The sequence below is a fragment of the Balaenoptera acutorostrata genome, chromosome 10 (assembly GCF_949987535.1).
Source record: "Balaenoptera acutorostrata chromosome 10, mBalAcu1.1, whole genome shotgun sequence".
NCBI classification, from domain to species: domain Eukaryota; kingdom Metazoa; phylum Chordata; class Mammalia; order Artiodactyla; family Balaenopteridae; genus Balaenoptera; species Balaenoptera acutorostrata.
In genome coordinates, this window is record NC_080073.1 from 34,718,857 (window position 1) to 34,734,544 (window position 15,688).

The following is a 15,688-nucleotide window of genomic DNA, read 5'->3' on the forward strand; positions in this document are numbered from 1 at the left end:
AGCACATGGCATAGTCAAGCTGCCTAATTAAGGAAGGTTTAATAAAGAGGCTATTGGAACAGTGGGGTAGGGTGTAGGAAACTATAAGAAATGGTGCAGTACCCTGAAGCCAGAAGCAGTGAGGACCTTCTCTTCCACTCTGCACGAAGGGACAGAGGAAGGAGCAGTCACAGGAGCCCACAGAGAAAAGGAGGCTAATGTGGCTTTCGTGCAGCCAGTCCCAGAGGACACAAGGCTGAATATACAACCCCACCCCACTCTCCTCTCTCCATTTCTTCTGAGTGTGTGTCCCCCACTAGCTAAACTCCATCCATAGCCGAGAGCAAAGGAGCCACCCTGAGTGCCATGCAGGTGGTGTGCGGGGGCAGAGAGCAGAGGCAAAAAGGAAAACTGCCCACAGGAGCCAAGGGAAGTCCTCTAGCCCAACTCTCATTTTATAAAAGAACCTTATAACACTGCTTCAAATTAAGGAAGTTTGTTCAATTGAATAGGTTTAACTTTATGAAAAATGACACTGTTCATAGTTGTCTTTTTTTTTCTCTGAAGATTGAGCCAAATTTGCTTTCTGACTGACAGAGTCCTTGGCCTAGGCATCAGTTAATCTCTCTGAAATAAGCACTAATGCACAGGATGCTGTGAGGACTTAAAGAGGCAAAACATACAAAGGGGGTAGGCACAGACCCTGGTTCTTGACACTCTAAGTAACAACTGCATTGTCACTGTTAGTCCCCTCTCTGCTAAACCCCATCTCTGTCCTATGTGTCCATGTACACACCCAGCCACAGAACTTGGGGACCAAGAGGTTGTTGAGTTCTTGAGGTTTGCAGAACAGAAAGCCAGGCACCCCTCTAATCTGCTTAATTCTGAAGCTCACGAGGTGTAAGCATTCCCTGCTCAGGGCTGCAATGCTTCCAATCAAGTGTCCAGACCCAGGCAGTTCCAACCGTTGCCCTCAACAATTTCATCAAGTGGAAAGCACGCAAGGCTCTGTTTTCTCCTTTGCCAAATGATGTATTTCAAAAAGAACAGGCTCGCTACGTGGGGGTCACGCAGTCTTGTTTATTTTTTCTCCGAGCACACACTCCTCTGAGCAGACACACTTACTAAGCATCTGTTCATTCTTTCTTTTAAACTAAATGGGATGGATTCAGACCTGGCGTTAAGAGGAGTCTCCTGGGCTGTGTTTTGAGAATGTGCTCAGGGACCAGGCACATTGCGGTGCCCGCGCGCCACCTACTGGCCGGTCTCGTTCAGTTCACAGCAGTCTGAACAGAGAGTGGGCTGAGATGGGATTCCAGCCTTTGGGAGCCATAGAAAGGACTATAAATGAGGCTAGGTCCCTACCCACTACACCACGACAGGCTGGGGCCAGCATAATGCATGGTTCTGAGACCAGAGAGAAAAGTCGTGCCTGGTCCAGCCTGAGGACAGAGATCCCAGGAAGCATGTGGGACCCCCCACTGAGTAGGAAGAAATGTGGACTGTGGATGCAGTTGGTGTGCATATCACCTCCTCTGGGAAGCCCTCCAGCATCTCAGGGCACCCTTTCTCAAGAAAATCAGATGCTTCCCCTGCAAGCACATAGCTCTTCTTGGCCTCTCTCGCTATCAAGAACTCTTGCTTTGCTCAATGAGTTCCCTGTGGGCAGAGATATTCTTCTACCTGCTTCTATGTCTCCATCAGCTAGCACAGTGCCTGACTTGAGGAACATCTGATGAAGGTTTGCAGGCCAGCAGGAGGGCAGAGGCAGGGGCGGAAAGAAAGGAGGGCTTGACCAATCACATGAGCTTAAAGTTTTGCGTCCAATGTAGCAAGGACTCAGTAAACATTTGATGAGTAAACATGTGACACCTGCACTTCTCATTTATTGTAGGAAATTGGTACCCAGATATTTAGTCACCAGCATCCTTCAAACATCATCAAAATCACTCAGTAAATATTTACCAACCACGCCCTCGACACAGCAGCAAAGTCACAGGAAGTCACAAGGGATGGGGCAGGAGAGGCTGAACATACAGACCTTTCCCAAGAGTGATAAGTGATCCTGAGGAAACTAAAATAGGGGATGTGATGGGGAGTGATGGAGGAGATGTGTGGCTCCTTCGGTCAGAGAGCAAGGATGCCTCTCTGTGGGGGTGACATCTGAGATGAGACATGGAAGCTGAGAACAGGGCAGTCACAGGTGTATCCGGGACAAGATTCCAGGTAAAGGGAAGAGCAGGCACAAGGATTTGGAACAGAAAGGAGCTTGGTGTTTCTGAGGAACGGACAAAAGGGCCGGAGGATACCCTGGCAGGTCAGAGAGGCAAAGCCAGATCTGGCAGGGCGCTGGGATCATGGCCTGGAGTTTGGGTTTTACTGTAAATGCCAAGGGAAGCCAGACCATCTGAGTGATGCCTGTGAAAGCCCCTGCTGACTGCTGAGTGAATAATGCTGGGGTGGGGGATGGGGTGAGGGGGGTACAAAAATAGGTGTCCAGAGCAGAGCTCAAAGGGAACTGAAGTCATCCAGGAAAGACAGGACAGAGGCCCTGTCAAGAGTGACAGAGGGGAGTGGACTTGGGGTGCATTTTGGAACCAATAGGACATGAGGGTGGATGGCATGGGGAGGGGTCCAGAAAAAGTCAGTGCTGGAGGCCACACCCACACCTGTTGAACTAAAAAGAACCCATAGCATTTGCAATGAGTGGGTGTGGATGGGAAGAAGAAATGAAGGAAGATTAGTTGAGGCATTCCTGGTCCAAAAATTACACAAAAAAGAAAACGATTAGATGTGTGGGATAGAAGCTAGTCCTTGCATGATTGAGGATCTGCATCATGATATAAATATCACATTTAAACGTCACATTGAACTTTTTGGGAATGATACAGAATCTCCTCACATGGCCCATTGCTTGAACTAAGTCAGTGGACTTCAACAAAGATTCTGATAGCGGTCCTTCCTTTCAAGCTCGCATTTAAACTGGCGTTTGATATGCGCTGTCTGCTTAGCATTTAACATATTTACATGTGTCCATAGGAATGTTCATTTCATTCCTTATGAGAGGACTTTGGCATAAGAATATTTACATTTATTAGCATGTTCACATGTCAATCTGTGTTATCAATGACCTTCTGCCAGGGTCCATCTATAACCCATGTGCAATAGCAAAAGGGCACAGAAAAATGAACTGCCTGGGCGTCCATGAGAACAAAGAAACAGAATCAACATTTGGAGTGGGGCGGGGACAGTCAAGGAGTAACACAGGGACTTGCTGGTGACATCAGGCAGAACTCAGGCTGTGGGAAAAGCAACAACATTAACTTCCAGAGGGAGTGGGGCAATTCTGTAATGGGAAGATGACTGTTATCTGCAGAACTTGGGCTCGTTAAAGAGTTAAGCTGAGTTTGACAGGACAACAGAAACGGTTTGTTGTCTGAGTATTCTGATGTAGATAACCTGACAGCTCAGTCTTCCCACCCCCTGGCCTGGGCAGCACAGTTTCGTTTAGGGCATCTACATGGGTTAGGTGGGAACCCGTGGGGCTGAAACAGGCAGAGCCAATCTGTCCTGACTATCGACTCGATGACCTTGAATTCCAGACAACTCCCGACAGCCTGGGAGGCCACAATGGAGGAGACTACGTAGCCCCTGACTGTTTGCACAGACTCCCAGGATGAAAGACTGGTGGTAGTGGTGGAGCTTGTTCTAATCCACTTTAAGGAAAGAGGAGGTGCTACCATCTGTTTACACTCTAGACTGGGTTTAAAACATCTGGTTCAAAACGTCTGGCTACACTCTAGACTTGTTTTGTTCCATAGGGCAGCCTCAAGCCACATGTGGCTCTTGAGCTCCTCAAATGTCGGAACTGAGATGTGCTGTGGGTGTAAAATATATGCCAGCTTTCAAAGATTACTATGAAAAAAATGGCCAACAGCTCATTAATAATTTTTATATTGATTGTAAGCTGAAATAATGTGATTTGGGATATACTGGGTTAAATAAAATATAGCCTTAAACTTAATTTCACCTATTTCCTTTTTAGATGTAGCTACTAGAAAATGTTAACTTACACAGGCAGCTCATGTTTGTGGCTTGCATTACATTCTTCCTGGACAGCGCTCGTCTAGACAGATTCTCACTATAATCGCCTGATGATGACCCTGTTATTCATCCATGTGGCTGCAAAGACCAGGCTCCTCGGTCACTCCATCCTCCAGCCACCTTGCCTCCCATTTCCTGAAGAACCAACCAACGTAGCACAGTGAATTTAGCACATCCAAACTGATCTGGGGGCTCCGGTTCTGGCTCTTTCTAGTCATTTTACCACCTTATCACTTGGTGCCTCACCTTCCTGTTTGTAACATGGGGATATGCACTGCCTCATGGAGAACCCCAGCTCCTCAGCCTGGCACCCCCAGTTGTCTACAATCTGACTCCAGGCTGCCTTCTAGACCCACCTTCCACCCAGGCCTGCCATCATGCACACCCTTCCCTTGAGCCTCTGGGCCTTTCTACTACTCCAGCATCCTAGGCTTGCTATTAAATTAGTTAATGATTAAAAGCCTTAAGAACTTAAAACACTTTGAACAGTGCCTGCCACACAAAAAGGAATCAACGAATGTGAAAAATATGACTAAGACCAACAACAACAATAACAAATACAAAATGCATCTTCCCTAGTTGTGTCTATGGTTACTCTTACACGCTACATATAAAATCGCATCCATTCTATTTGATTTTGAGTTCTCTGAGGTGGGGCACTTCTCTGCAACCACTCCAAGCAGCTTGCTCAGCCCTAGAACATGGTGGCCATCTAGCAAACGTTGAGGGAAGGAATGAAGATTTCTCTCCATCGTTCCCAACTTCCATCTCATCCACCACTACACCCAGTGGCCCATGTGACTGGCTAATTTTCATCCAGAATAGAAACCCTTCAGCATCCTTCCTCATCTTCTGGGCTTGAAGATACAGAGCAAACAGCTTTTGGCAAATGTCAACATGGGTTTCGTGGAAGTGAGTCCTAGATTTTGCCTGCCCCAGGCTCCTCTGTGGAGGCTTGCCTGTGCTGTGGCTGCCGGAAGGGAGCCTTCTTTGTGTTCTCTTGGTGGTCTGACTAGGCCCACATTCCAGGCCTCCTTGGGAAAGGCAGTCAACTCAGATGTCCCTTTCTTCTAAAACCGAGGGGCACATGGATTACCAAAATCTCAAAGAAAATAAGATCATGGCAAAGGTGGTCCCTTCCTAGTCTTATCTCCCTCAATGCTCTGTACGGCAAAAGAAAAAGAGATATTAGGGGCTCCACATTTTAAGAAAAATTCATAAAGCTCTCAGAGACATGGGAAGAATAAAGTGCAAGGAGAATCAATTTAGACAGTAACTCTAAGTAACTATGCTTTGAAATAGTTTTAACCTGAATGTTAAAGAGGGGCAGAGAACAAGAAAAAACTTCCAGATGTTTAATAACTACTAAAAACGCGTTCCTCAAGGTCTGACTTGAATCCTTCTTGCTGTGCTACTGTCCTATTCCCCACCCGTGATAAGGCCCCCAGCCCACGTTAAGATAGCTCCATCAGCCCCCAGTCTAACACACAGGACCCAGTACACCGGGAACAGGGTAAACGTTTGTTGAATCAACATCGGTTAGTCTACCAGAAGTCACAAGCAGGTGGCAAGGACAGAGTGGCTGAGAAACACTTGGACAAAGACTACAGAGAGCCCACGTATCAACAGAAAAGTCTTACTTGAGCAGCTTTGCCAATTAAACCAAAGCCAGTCTGCTGAGTAAGGCTCCTACATCTGAGCTGTTTTTGGAGACACTTCATGATTCACACCCAAATCATACAAGATGAAAGAAAATACTGGATAAAATCAAGCCAAATATTAAGTTTGGGGGAAAAATTTTATTAGACAAATAAGAAAAATACTGGTATTGTGCTTCAGGAAACCCACTTCTTTCCTCTGCCTGCAGGGGCAGAAACAATCTCAGAGGCAGATGGAGAGGGAATAGGAGTTATTTTAAGTGAGTCTGCTGCATCCTCTGCACTGGCCACAACCTCCCACTCACACCCACCGTGCTAAGCTAGCAGCCTTGGCCAGAACCGAGGGGAGCATCCATTTGTAACAAGGATTCGATTATATGGCTGGGCTTGGAGAAGGCCAATCAGGTTGGAGTGAGGATTCCCTGCCCGAGCTGGCCAAGGAAGCTGCTGGCGGCTGGCTCTCCCCAGCCGTGCGTGAGGGTCTGACCGGGTGCATTTACATCTGGTGCAGACACCGGGTTTCTGGGGGAAGCACGCCAATTACATTATCCCGAAGGACCCAAAGTAAGAGAAAAGCGAACAGTGGCTTTGGAGGATCCCTTCATCCATTCCCCTCCTGAGTTCCTCCTCTGTGCTGAGTGGCTGGTGGTGAGGGAGAAGGAAGGATGAAGCGTTCTGCTTTTGTTGCTCACGTGAACAAGACAGAGAGAAACAAACCACTTGTATGTGCCAGAGCTGGGGTTATTCCCCCCATGTGGATTGATTCTTAACTGTCATTCTTCAGTTACTGCAGCTGCTAATATATCCTTATTGCTACTCTGAAAACAAACAGACAACAATAGCAACAACAACAAAACCCTTCAGTTTCCTCACGTAGTAGGGCTCACACAGAACATCCCAGTGTAGCTACTGTCTGCTTGTCTTCTAGCTCAGAGTTGGCCCAGAAAATTGAGGGTGTGTGTGTGTGTGTGTGTGTGTGTGTGTGTGTGAGAGAGAGAGAGAGAGACAGACAGATACAGAGAGATAGAGGGAGGGGGAGAGACAGCAGGCATAAACAGGCTTAGCTGAGGTTGCACAGACTAAGTTGATACCAGGTTCAAAGTAGAACTGCATGCAGACTGCATGATTCCAAGGACTCTGTATCTATTCACTTGTTTGTGTGTGTATACAATCCCTCACCAATGTTTATCATAATAATCTGAACCAATTGAATAATAAAAAGTGTTCTTTAAATCCACCCCCACCCCCAAGCATCCACCACCACCATGTCCTCCCAACCCTTATAGCAGCCAGGCATAGTTCAATAAAATCAATAAAACACAAACAGGGTGCCGTATAACCGCCACTGTCCGCAAAATGTCCTGGGGCCTGCTTTGTCACACAAGGCTCTTTACTTGCATTATCCCATTTACACTGACAACCAGTAATATTATATACATTGGTTATGGCAAGATTACAAGAGAAAATGATGCTCAGAGAGGCTGTGTGACTTGCCCAAAGTCACACAGCTGGGATATGGCAGGACCAGGAATCAAGGACAACTTGTGTACTGCTGAAGTGGAATTCCTTCCACTTCACCGCTGTCTTTTTCCCAGTGAGAAAATGCAAAACTCAAGGCAGGGTCAACACTCACTACTGATCACATTCATATGGGTTAGTTCATGTAATCCTCAATGGTGGGCATCACGCCAAACCTCTTCTAAATATGTCAGGGCCTCAGGGTCACAGACTGATAGATGGGATAGATGGCTCACTGACCTGGCCACTCCTTATGTTCTTATCATGGATCAATTGCAAAATGCTTCATCTGGTTTGGGCTTGGGTTCTCACAAGTGAGATGTGCAGCATTTGCTTGGGTCACCCCATTTATGGGAATTTGACCCTAGCTACCATTTCCAGTGAAATCATTCAGTGCAATGTTTCAACAGTGAGAAGAACAGAAATGACTTGTATTTGTGAGTATTTGCACTGTCAGGAGATGATCAGTGTTGACTGGTTGGCCTGTTTTTATAAGAGCCTTTTGGCTGCCCTCTCAGTGGCCACAGCTCTGGAAAGTGCATGAGATGGATTATTTGCAAACAGACCATTTGCTGCATGACCAGGAGATATAAAAGACCAGAAAGACTTCGTGAGTTGACTGTGCAGATGGGAGCTGCTCATTTCCATTGCTATAGAGAAAGGAAAGGTACCTTGGTGACTTCTGACATCTGGTTCCATTTTGTTCCTTCTTTAAAAGCTGATACATAGAAAGTTAATTCATTCACTAGCGGAAGATCCAGGTTTGATTGTTTCATTTACTCTGATCCACTCCAACTTGGAATAAATAAGCACTGGGAGCCCATACTCAGCCACACCAAATACGTAACTCCTACCACCCACCAACAGGCAACCCCAACTGGAAGGCTTAGAAATGGGTAATGTGTTAAGCTTTTTAAACTTAAATATGTTTTTAGACTTAAATATCCTTAAAAAGTTAGTAGCTTTTTCAATCAGACTTTTCAATGATTCTGAGTTATGTTTGGAATTAGTTAACCAGTTAACTCAACCCTTTTTTGATAAAAAGATTGTTGAAGTCAGGTATTACCTTAAGTCCCATCCTGAAGCATGCATATGGGATCCACATGATGTGGCCATGACTCCATTAATACCAGGGCAATTAGAGCAAAGTTGGATGATGATGGAGCTAAAACATGGACTTTTTCTAAACAATGATTCAAGCGAGAAGCAAACTGGTCCCCACGATGTTTCACCAATAAACATTTGCATAGCAGGCACTGCTGCTCTTTTCTAATTTTGATGAAAGGGAAAAAGACATGTGGGGTGGATGTGCGTGCGTGCGTGCGTGTGTGTGTGTATAGCTATAGGAAATGAACTACACTTTCTTAACATTCAAAAGCAGAGTTTACTATATTACTCTTTATACTTTTATATCTTCTTTAAAATTAGCTAACCACAGACCGAAAGGGATGTCCTTTTTTCAACACATTATAACTAGTCCAGGGATGGCAAACATGTGGTGCACTCACTGCCTGTGCCCCTCCAGAGTCCACAGTGGACCAGGGCCTCCTATCTGACAAGCCTGGCTGCCCTTCAGAATCCTCCTCAACACAGTACTCCAGGCAGCCTCTCCCCAGGGATCAGAATGGACCGTGATATTCTGGGCCGTCCTGGATTTGACCTAACCCCACTCACTTCAGAGAGAGTGAAAACGATGCTGAAAGAAAATGGTTTACACGTCAGCTCACCAAACTATGCTACTGGATACAGCTTAGGCAGGACAAGGAGAAAATCTCAACTGTTTCAATTAAACACAAAAGGTACTGTTGAATACCTTCAAGGCAGCAGGCACTGGGCTTGGGTAATGTATTTTGGGGGCAAATCCCATCAGAATAAATTTCCAGGGATCTTGGATCTAATCTGTTGTATCAAATGTAACTTTCAATAAGTTGGTCTCAGACTGAAGTGTTAGAGACCATTTGCTATATAAAGGTATCTATTATGATAGGTTTCAAGCTGTCCAGAGTTTAAAATTTTTCCATATATTGGCAGATGTGAAATAAATATATAAGTACATATAGATATATATGGATTTATATACAAAACCATGATAGTAAATATATTTACCCTACATTATTTACATATTTTATGTCAAAATGCTAGTTATAAACTATTAAAACAACATTTTAGAGACGGTATTATGAATTGAGCGTTTCAAGTGAAAACTGCAAAGTGTAATTACTGTAGAACGGAAGAAAATCTTTTAAAATCATAAAGGGATAAACACAGAAATAAGTATGTCTCTTACCAGTGGTCTGAGTTCTGGATGCGTCAGGATATATCCATTATTTGTGATTGCAAAGGCATAGCCGTGAATCCCTAACTGTAAGAAGAAGTGAGAAAGAAACCTTCATTAGCTTGCTCCCTGGTGAATTCACAAAGCAGAAAGCAGCCCGACATTCAGTAATTTGCAGCTTAAACTTGGCATTCATAACCCTTATCAGCACAATATTTCATTAAAATGAATGCAAGGCGCTGATCCTTGACATTTGGTGGAAATGAAGACCTGTCACAGGATAAGCTCAGCAAATAGCACAATTTAAAATGTCACAGACCCACGTTGGCATCCAAAACCCTTACTCTGATTTATTTAAAACAAAAACAATTATAGTTTTTAAAAAGCAAGTGGCTAATGTTTCTGGAGGCCCTATGTCCAAGTGAACAGAATGCTGTCAACCTGGGTGTCTTCTCTCTACCTGAGACAAGGCAAGAGGGGCCTCCCTCTGAGGCACATCTAGGCTCCCTACAATTCCACACCCCTAGGGGCCATCGCAAGCATGCACTCTCCTAGGCAGTCATTTTCCATAATTCTTCAAGGATAAAAGTGTCCCCACCAGCCTATATAGGAGCCTGCCAACCCTTTTTATATCCTTTCGTCTTTAAATTGTGAGGCTGCCAAGCTTTTCCATGCATGCTTCCATCGACACAAAGCCTGGGTAATTTTCTATGCAGAACCTCACTTAATTTATGTTTTCTGACTAAATAGGACTACGGGAAATAGTTTGAGAGCAATGAAATGTTTTACTAGCTTTAAAAAGTATGTAATCAAATTTAACACTGCACTTATTTAAATAATAATCCCAGCTTTTTGACAATATTTCTATTACACAGTTGACTGCACCCATTGGCTACAATAAATTTACCTACAAATCATTCATGTATTAAAATGGCCTCTGGCATAGAACCCATACTGATCTCTCTCTCTGAAGAAAGAAAATGTAACCCACTTTTGCCAGAGCAGTGAAAGGGGAGAAGAAAAAGAAATCCTCTGTTTTTTTCCAACGAGTTATTTCATAGTTCTGAGCCCTCACTGTTACTTTTCTTGGAAATTCTCTGCTGCTCACATTCTTGAATATGATACTATTAAATGATCCAGACAACAGAGTTTACAAACCAAGAATGACCCTGTCTGCTTGTTAGCTTAACGTCAAGGTGATGTGAAATTAACTTCAGAGAATTTAACACCAGAAATTAAAAGTTTTCCTTGCATTACATAAAGTAAATATGCACATGGTAGTCAAGGGCAACAGGCATTTTCTTCTGGAGTTACCTTGCAAAGCAAGTCTTAATAAGATTCTACTTGATTCTAATGATAAAAGTGTATTTCATTATGCTGTGAAAGATAAACCAGCTATCCTCTGAGATGTATATCGTCTCTTTCATCTTGTCTCTTGGAAAAAATATCAGACACACTCAACACTGCATTAATTACCTTTATTTATGTCCCAGTTTAATATGGACTGCAGGGGTCAAAAAAGACTCAGAGAGTTTGACTTTTTCCATTAAAGGTAAAAGTGGTTATTTGGTTAGAAATTCAAACTCACAATGAGACCAAACAAATAATATTTTATAGTCAACTAATACATTCAGTGCCTTCTAATTTACATTCCTTCACTTCTTGGTTTGCTTGTAGGAAGTAATACTCAAAAGAAGGTAAAACTCCATGCATATGCCCCCCTAATGCCCTCTACTTTTCTTGTGTCAAAATGATAATAATCAATTATTTGTGAGGTTGACTATAAGTAATCAAGGCATCGGTCAAGGCCTTTAATTATTTAATGCCTGTCTCCCTGCCAGAATATAAGTTCTGTGACAGCCAAGGTCATACCATGTGGTTATGGAGGGGTGGCTGGGATGGAGGGAAGAGGGGTAGAGAAAGGAGAAAGCAGAAAAGGAGGAAGGAGGGAAACAAAAGAAACTGAATTGAGTGCAGATCCTACAAAGCTATCCTAAACTCTCCACTTCCTCCCTGGGATGCAGAGACTGAGCTGACCTTCCCACACAATGTCCTCTACTCACTGTTCAACTGCCATCTCTGCTTCCTTGTTGCTCACTCATGCCCGACCCTACTAGAGTCTGCCTCTGCTGTGACCCCTCGCCTACCAAGATGCCACCAGAACTCCTTTCTTTACAGTTGCCAGTGGCCTCCTAACTGCCAAACCCCATAGAAAGCTCTCTCTCTTCCTGGTTGTATTAGCCGACTGCCCCCTCCTCCTTGACACTCTCTAGTCCCTCAGCTGCCAGGACCCACACTCCCGGGTCTCCTCCCTTTCACAGGACCCTCATCCTCCACCCACCCTGGAAGCATTCATTTTCCCTAAGTTTCTGTCCCCAGTGTCCCTTGTCTGCTTTAGCTCTCTCTCCCCCAACATGATTCATTAACCACCTGGATGCTGTTGATCTCCAGATCTGTGCTCCAGGCCTTGGCCTCTCCCCTCAGCGGCAGATCCCAGTATCCAAGTGTGTGCCGGCCATCTCTGCCTGGACATCCCACGGGCGCCCCAGACTCACCCAGTCCAGCATGGTGGCTCTTTCCCTTAGCGCTGCTCTTCCTGCTCTTCTCTCTCAGTCGGTGGCACCACCAACCACCCAGACTCCCAAGCTGCAAACTCCTTTTTCTCTTTCATCCCCAACTTCTTGACCTAAGTAATTACTAATTTTTCCTCCAGAAATCACTCAGATTCAACTTTGCTTCCCCACCCTACCATTCATGTAGATTTAATATAACAGATTGCCATAATGGTCCTACCTGCTCTTCCTGCCTCAAAGCTTGGCCCCAACAAAGTCATCCTTCAGATTAATCAAAGTCAAAGGTAACTCTGACTCTGTTGCTCCCCTTTGTAAAACCCACTAAAGACCTCTTTCATGTATAAGATAAAATCCATGGGCCCAGCCATCAAGTCTCCCTGGGGTCTGGCCCCTACCTAGTTACCCAGCACTGCCTTCTTTCACTCATTGCCTCTCAAGGGCACACGACTGCGACACCACCACCCCTGCAGTTGTTTTCCCCTACTCAGACTTTTACTCACACAGTGTGAGCTGCCCAGAGCACTGCTCCTTCCCATCTCCCCTGAGCTAATTCTCACCCATGCTATGAGCTCAGCCTCAGGATCTTCTCCTATAAAAGGTCTCTCCTGTTGCACCGTCCTTTCCATACCATGTCTCCATAAAACCCTGAGAATTTTTTCCATTATTACCTTCACCCTAATACATGAAAATGCTACACTTACTTTTCTGCCTGCTTCTCAACCTAGCTGGTTGTCTTTCTTTCCTCTGCCTTGTTCTAGATAAGGCAGCGCCTCCCCCATAAGAATGGGCTCTTTGTGGGGAAGGAATCATCTCACTCATTTCTGACTTCTCCAGTCTCTAGCATAATGTCTAACACATGACAGGTGCTCCAGTTAAGGTTTGCATGTATTTAAGACATTCACTACTTTACCCAAATATTACTTAGTTCATCTTTAAAGTTTGAGCTAAAGTAAATATTGAACATGAGCTGAAAAGTAGAGGCTGATTTGCTATCGGAGGTACATAGTCAGTCCTCCTCAAGCCTGTACCTGAGAAAGTCTTCTGACATTCAGAAACTATCTGGTTAACATCCTTCCCAGGAGAACAGTCTGAGAAAACAACATCAGAATGTTTTGTTGGTTGGTTGATGGCATATGGATATAACCTAATGTAGATGTAAGAACAGAAACTGAGCAAATCTCAAAACACATTCTGTGGATGAGTCTCTCAGAAACCTTAAACTTGTGTATGGCAATGTCCAACATTTGTTTTGGGTCCCAAATCAATATACAGATGAAATCTCTAATTTTTGTTTCATCTGAAATAGAACCAGTCTTCCTGTCCATTCTAATGTGCAGTCCCGTGGAGTAATAAGAGAACAGATGGGACACAAGGCCTTCCAGCACTTGGGGCTGCCAAAGGGGCCCTCGTCCTGAATCATACTCTTCTGGAGGCCAGGAGTCTCAAGATCCAACAGCCCGGGGAAGGAGGTGCTTCCCTTCCAAGTGCAGAGACTTTGGGCTAATGAAGTGAACCCAATTATAAAATGGCTCATTACATTAACAGGGGCTGTGGTGTCTGGAAATTATTGCTGGGGTGTCTGGAATTCTTAATAAAAAGTACAGGAAGTCCGATTGCTTGTGGGAAAATCTATGAAGCTAAGGGAAAAAAAAGAATTCTATCTTCTGGGAAAACCCCAAGAGCAGACTCGTCTTTACAAGGTGTTAATCAAGAGAAAAAGGTGTAATTTGCACTCTGCTCCCTGGAGCTCTCCTCTCCTAGATGAGAGAGCCATGTTCAACCATGGCTCACTCTGTCTGCCATGCACACCTTTTTCCCAAGGCTCTTGGGGGAACCAGAGGAAGGATAACTTAGATTAAGGTATGTCATAGCTGGGTCTCTCGTTCCCAGACCTTAGGAAAAGCCTAAAACAGAAGTGCCTGTATTTCAGACACTGCTGGTTAATTTTCTGTAGCTGATCTTCCTCTATCCCCTTATTATACTTTGTTTCATTTATCTTTTACTAGCTGAGTTATACTGAGAAAGTTATTTCACGTATCCTCATCTAAAAATGGGGCCAAGTGGTACCCACTTCATGGGAGTGTAATAAGGATTCAGTGGGAATAGTGGATATAAAGCACTTTTACCATACCAAACACACAGTAAAAAGTTCAATGAATGCTTTATTGTATTATTTTAGCTACTAATAGTATTTTTAATATTTTAACTATTACTTAAACTATTACTATTATTGTCCTTTATTGTTCCTAATGGCTCTAGGGTAATAAAGGCTAAAAGTTTGGATTGCTAGTTGTGAGACTTGGCGAGATATTTAAACCTTCTGAGCCTCTGTTTCTTTAGCCAAGGGTAATAGCAGTGTCTACCTATTATTAAGTGAGATAATGCTATAAAGAGCTTAGTACATTGCCTAGTAGAGGAAGCTTTGAGAAACAGACTCACAGGGTAATTGTTATCAGTTCCTGTATGTTCACACTTTCTTGATTTACTGGGCATATATTAAATAGTGGCCCTATATATGGGCTTCTACATCTTCTTATATGGTGCAAGAGGATTAAGAGTGGTAAGGAAGGTGGGATGCCCTTCCTTAAACAGTAAGCCAGCAATTCTGGGCACCTAAGTCTGGGGATTTCAATAAAAGTAAAGTCCACTATCTTTAGGGGCCTCAAACACCTCCCTAATCCCCTGAGTTTCCATCTCGGGCAGCTATACTGTTTCCAACATGTGCTTATGTGAGTTTGGATCAACCAGATGTCCTATCATGCTCTGGAAACTTAACTTCAACTGTAAAAGCCTTGTTGTTGAATGAACCTGGTTGTCAGGGCTCCAGGGTGACAGTAGGAAGACTTCTGTCATCTCAGTAAACCCAATCAGGAAAGTTCTTTTGTTAAGGAGGCCACCTTTTGTAAGCCTGGACACCTGATTTTAGATTAGAGTTCATTTCCTCTTATCATGAAGGTAGCTTTCTAATTTGATCACCTAAATGGAATTAGCATATGGGAAGAGACATGCCTTGCTTGTTTAAAGAAGTTTCCTCTTCTAGGAGTGGAGCATTGCTAAGGACCAGCTAGGAAGCGCTGGGAAGAACTTAACCTTCTGGGTTCTCTGAGAAGCCTGGGCCAACAGGTGAGGGTGCAGCATGGGCTTATGGAGGGTGGTGATGGCGCTGATGTCCAGGGCTAAGGGGAGCCCTAGGAGGCAGGGATACATACCCCAAGTCTGAACAATCCCCTATGGTCCTCACTCCTCAGCCCTCCATCATTTTCCCATGGCCTATTTTGCTTCCTTAGGAAAAACAGTGTAGAGCGAGATGATTTTAGGTGGCATACAGGGCCTGTGTTAAACTTTATAGCCAGAACCACTAGTAAGAGTCAGCCCTTTTAAAAATTTCTTCCATCCTTCTAATTATATCCAAAAAAACCTTTCCATTAGTATATCTTTAACATTTGCCTTCAATACTAACTTCAAAGAAAAAGAGAGAACAGACTTCAAGTTCAGAACCTTGGAATCAATCAATTATTTAATACTATTATTTTGTTTTTATAATTTTTTTTACAATTATCTTCTATAATGCAAATTGACAC

General features: G+C 44.0%; 1 protein-coding gene across 1 annotated transcript in view; it reads right to left on the minus strand.

The window, feature by feature from the left end:
* Window positions 1–15,688, minus strand: part of CACNA2D3 (calcium voltage-gated channel auxiliary subunit alpha2delta 3) — a 774,181-nt gene that overhangs the window by 185,949 nt on the left and 572,544 nt on the right. Inside the window, exon 17 of the mRNA XM_057555140.1 lies at window positions 9,547–9,621. Within this exon, the coding sequence (XP_057411123.1) occupies window positions 9,547–9,621 (75 nt within the window). The remainder of the gene's footprint in view (window positions 1–9,546; window positions 9,622–15,688) is intronic.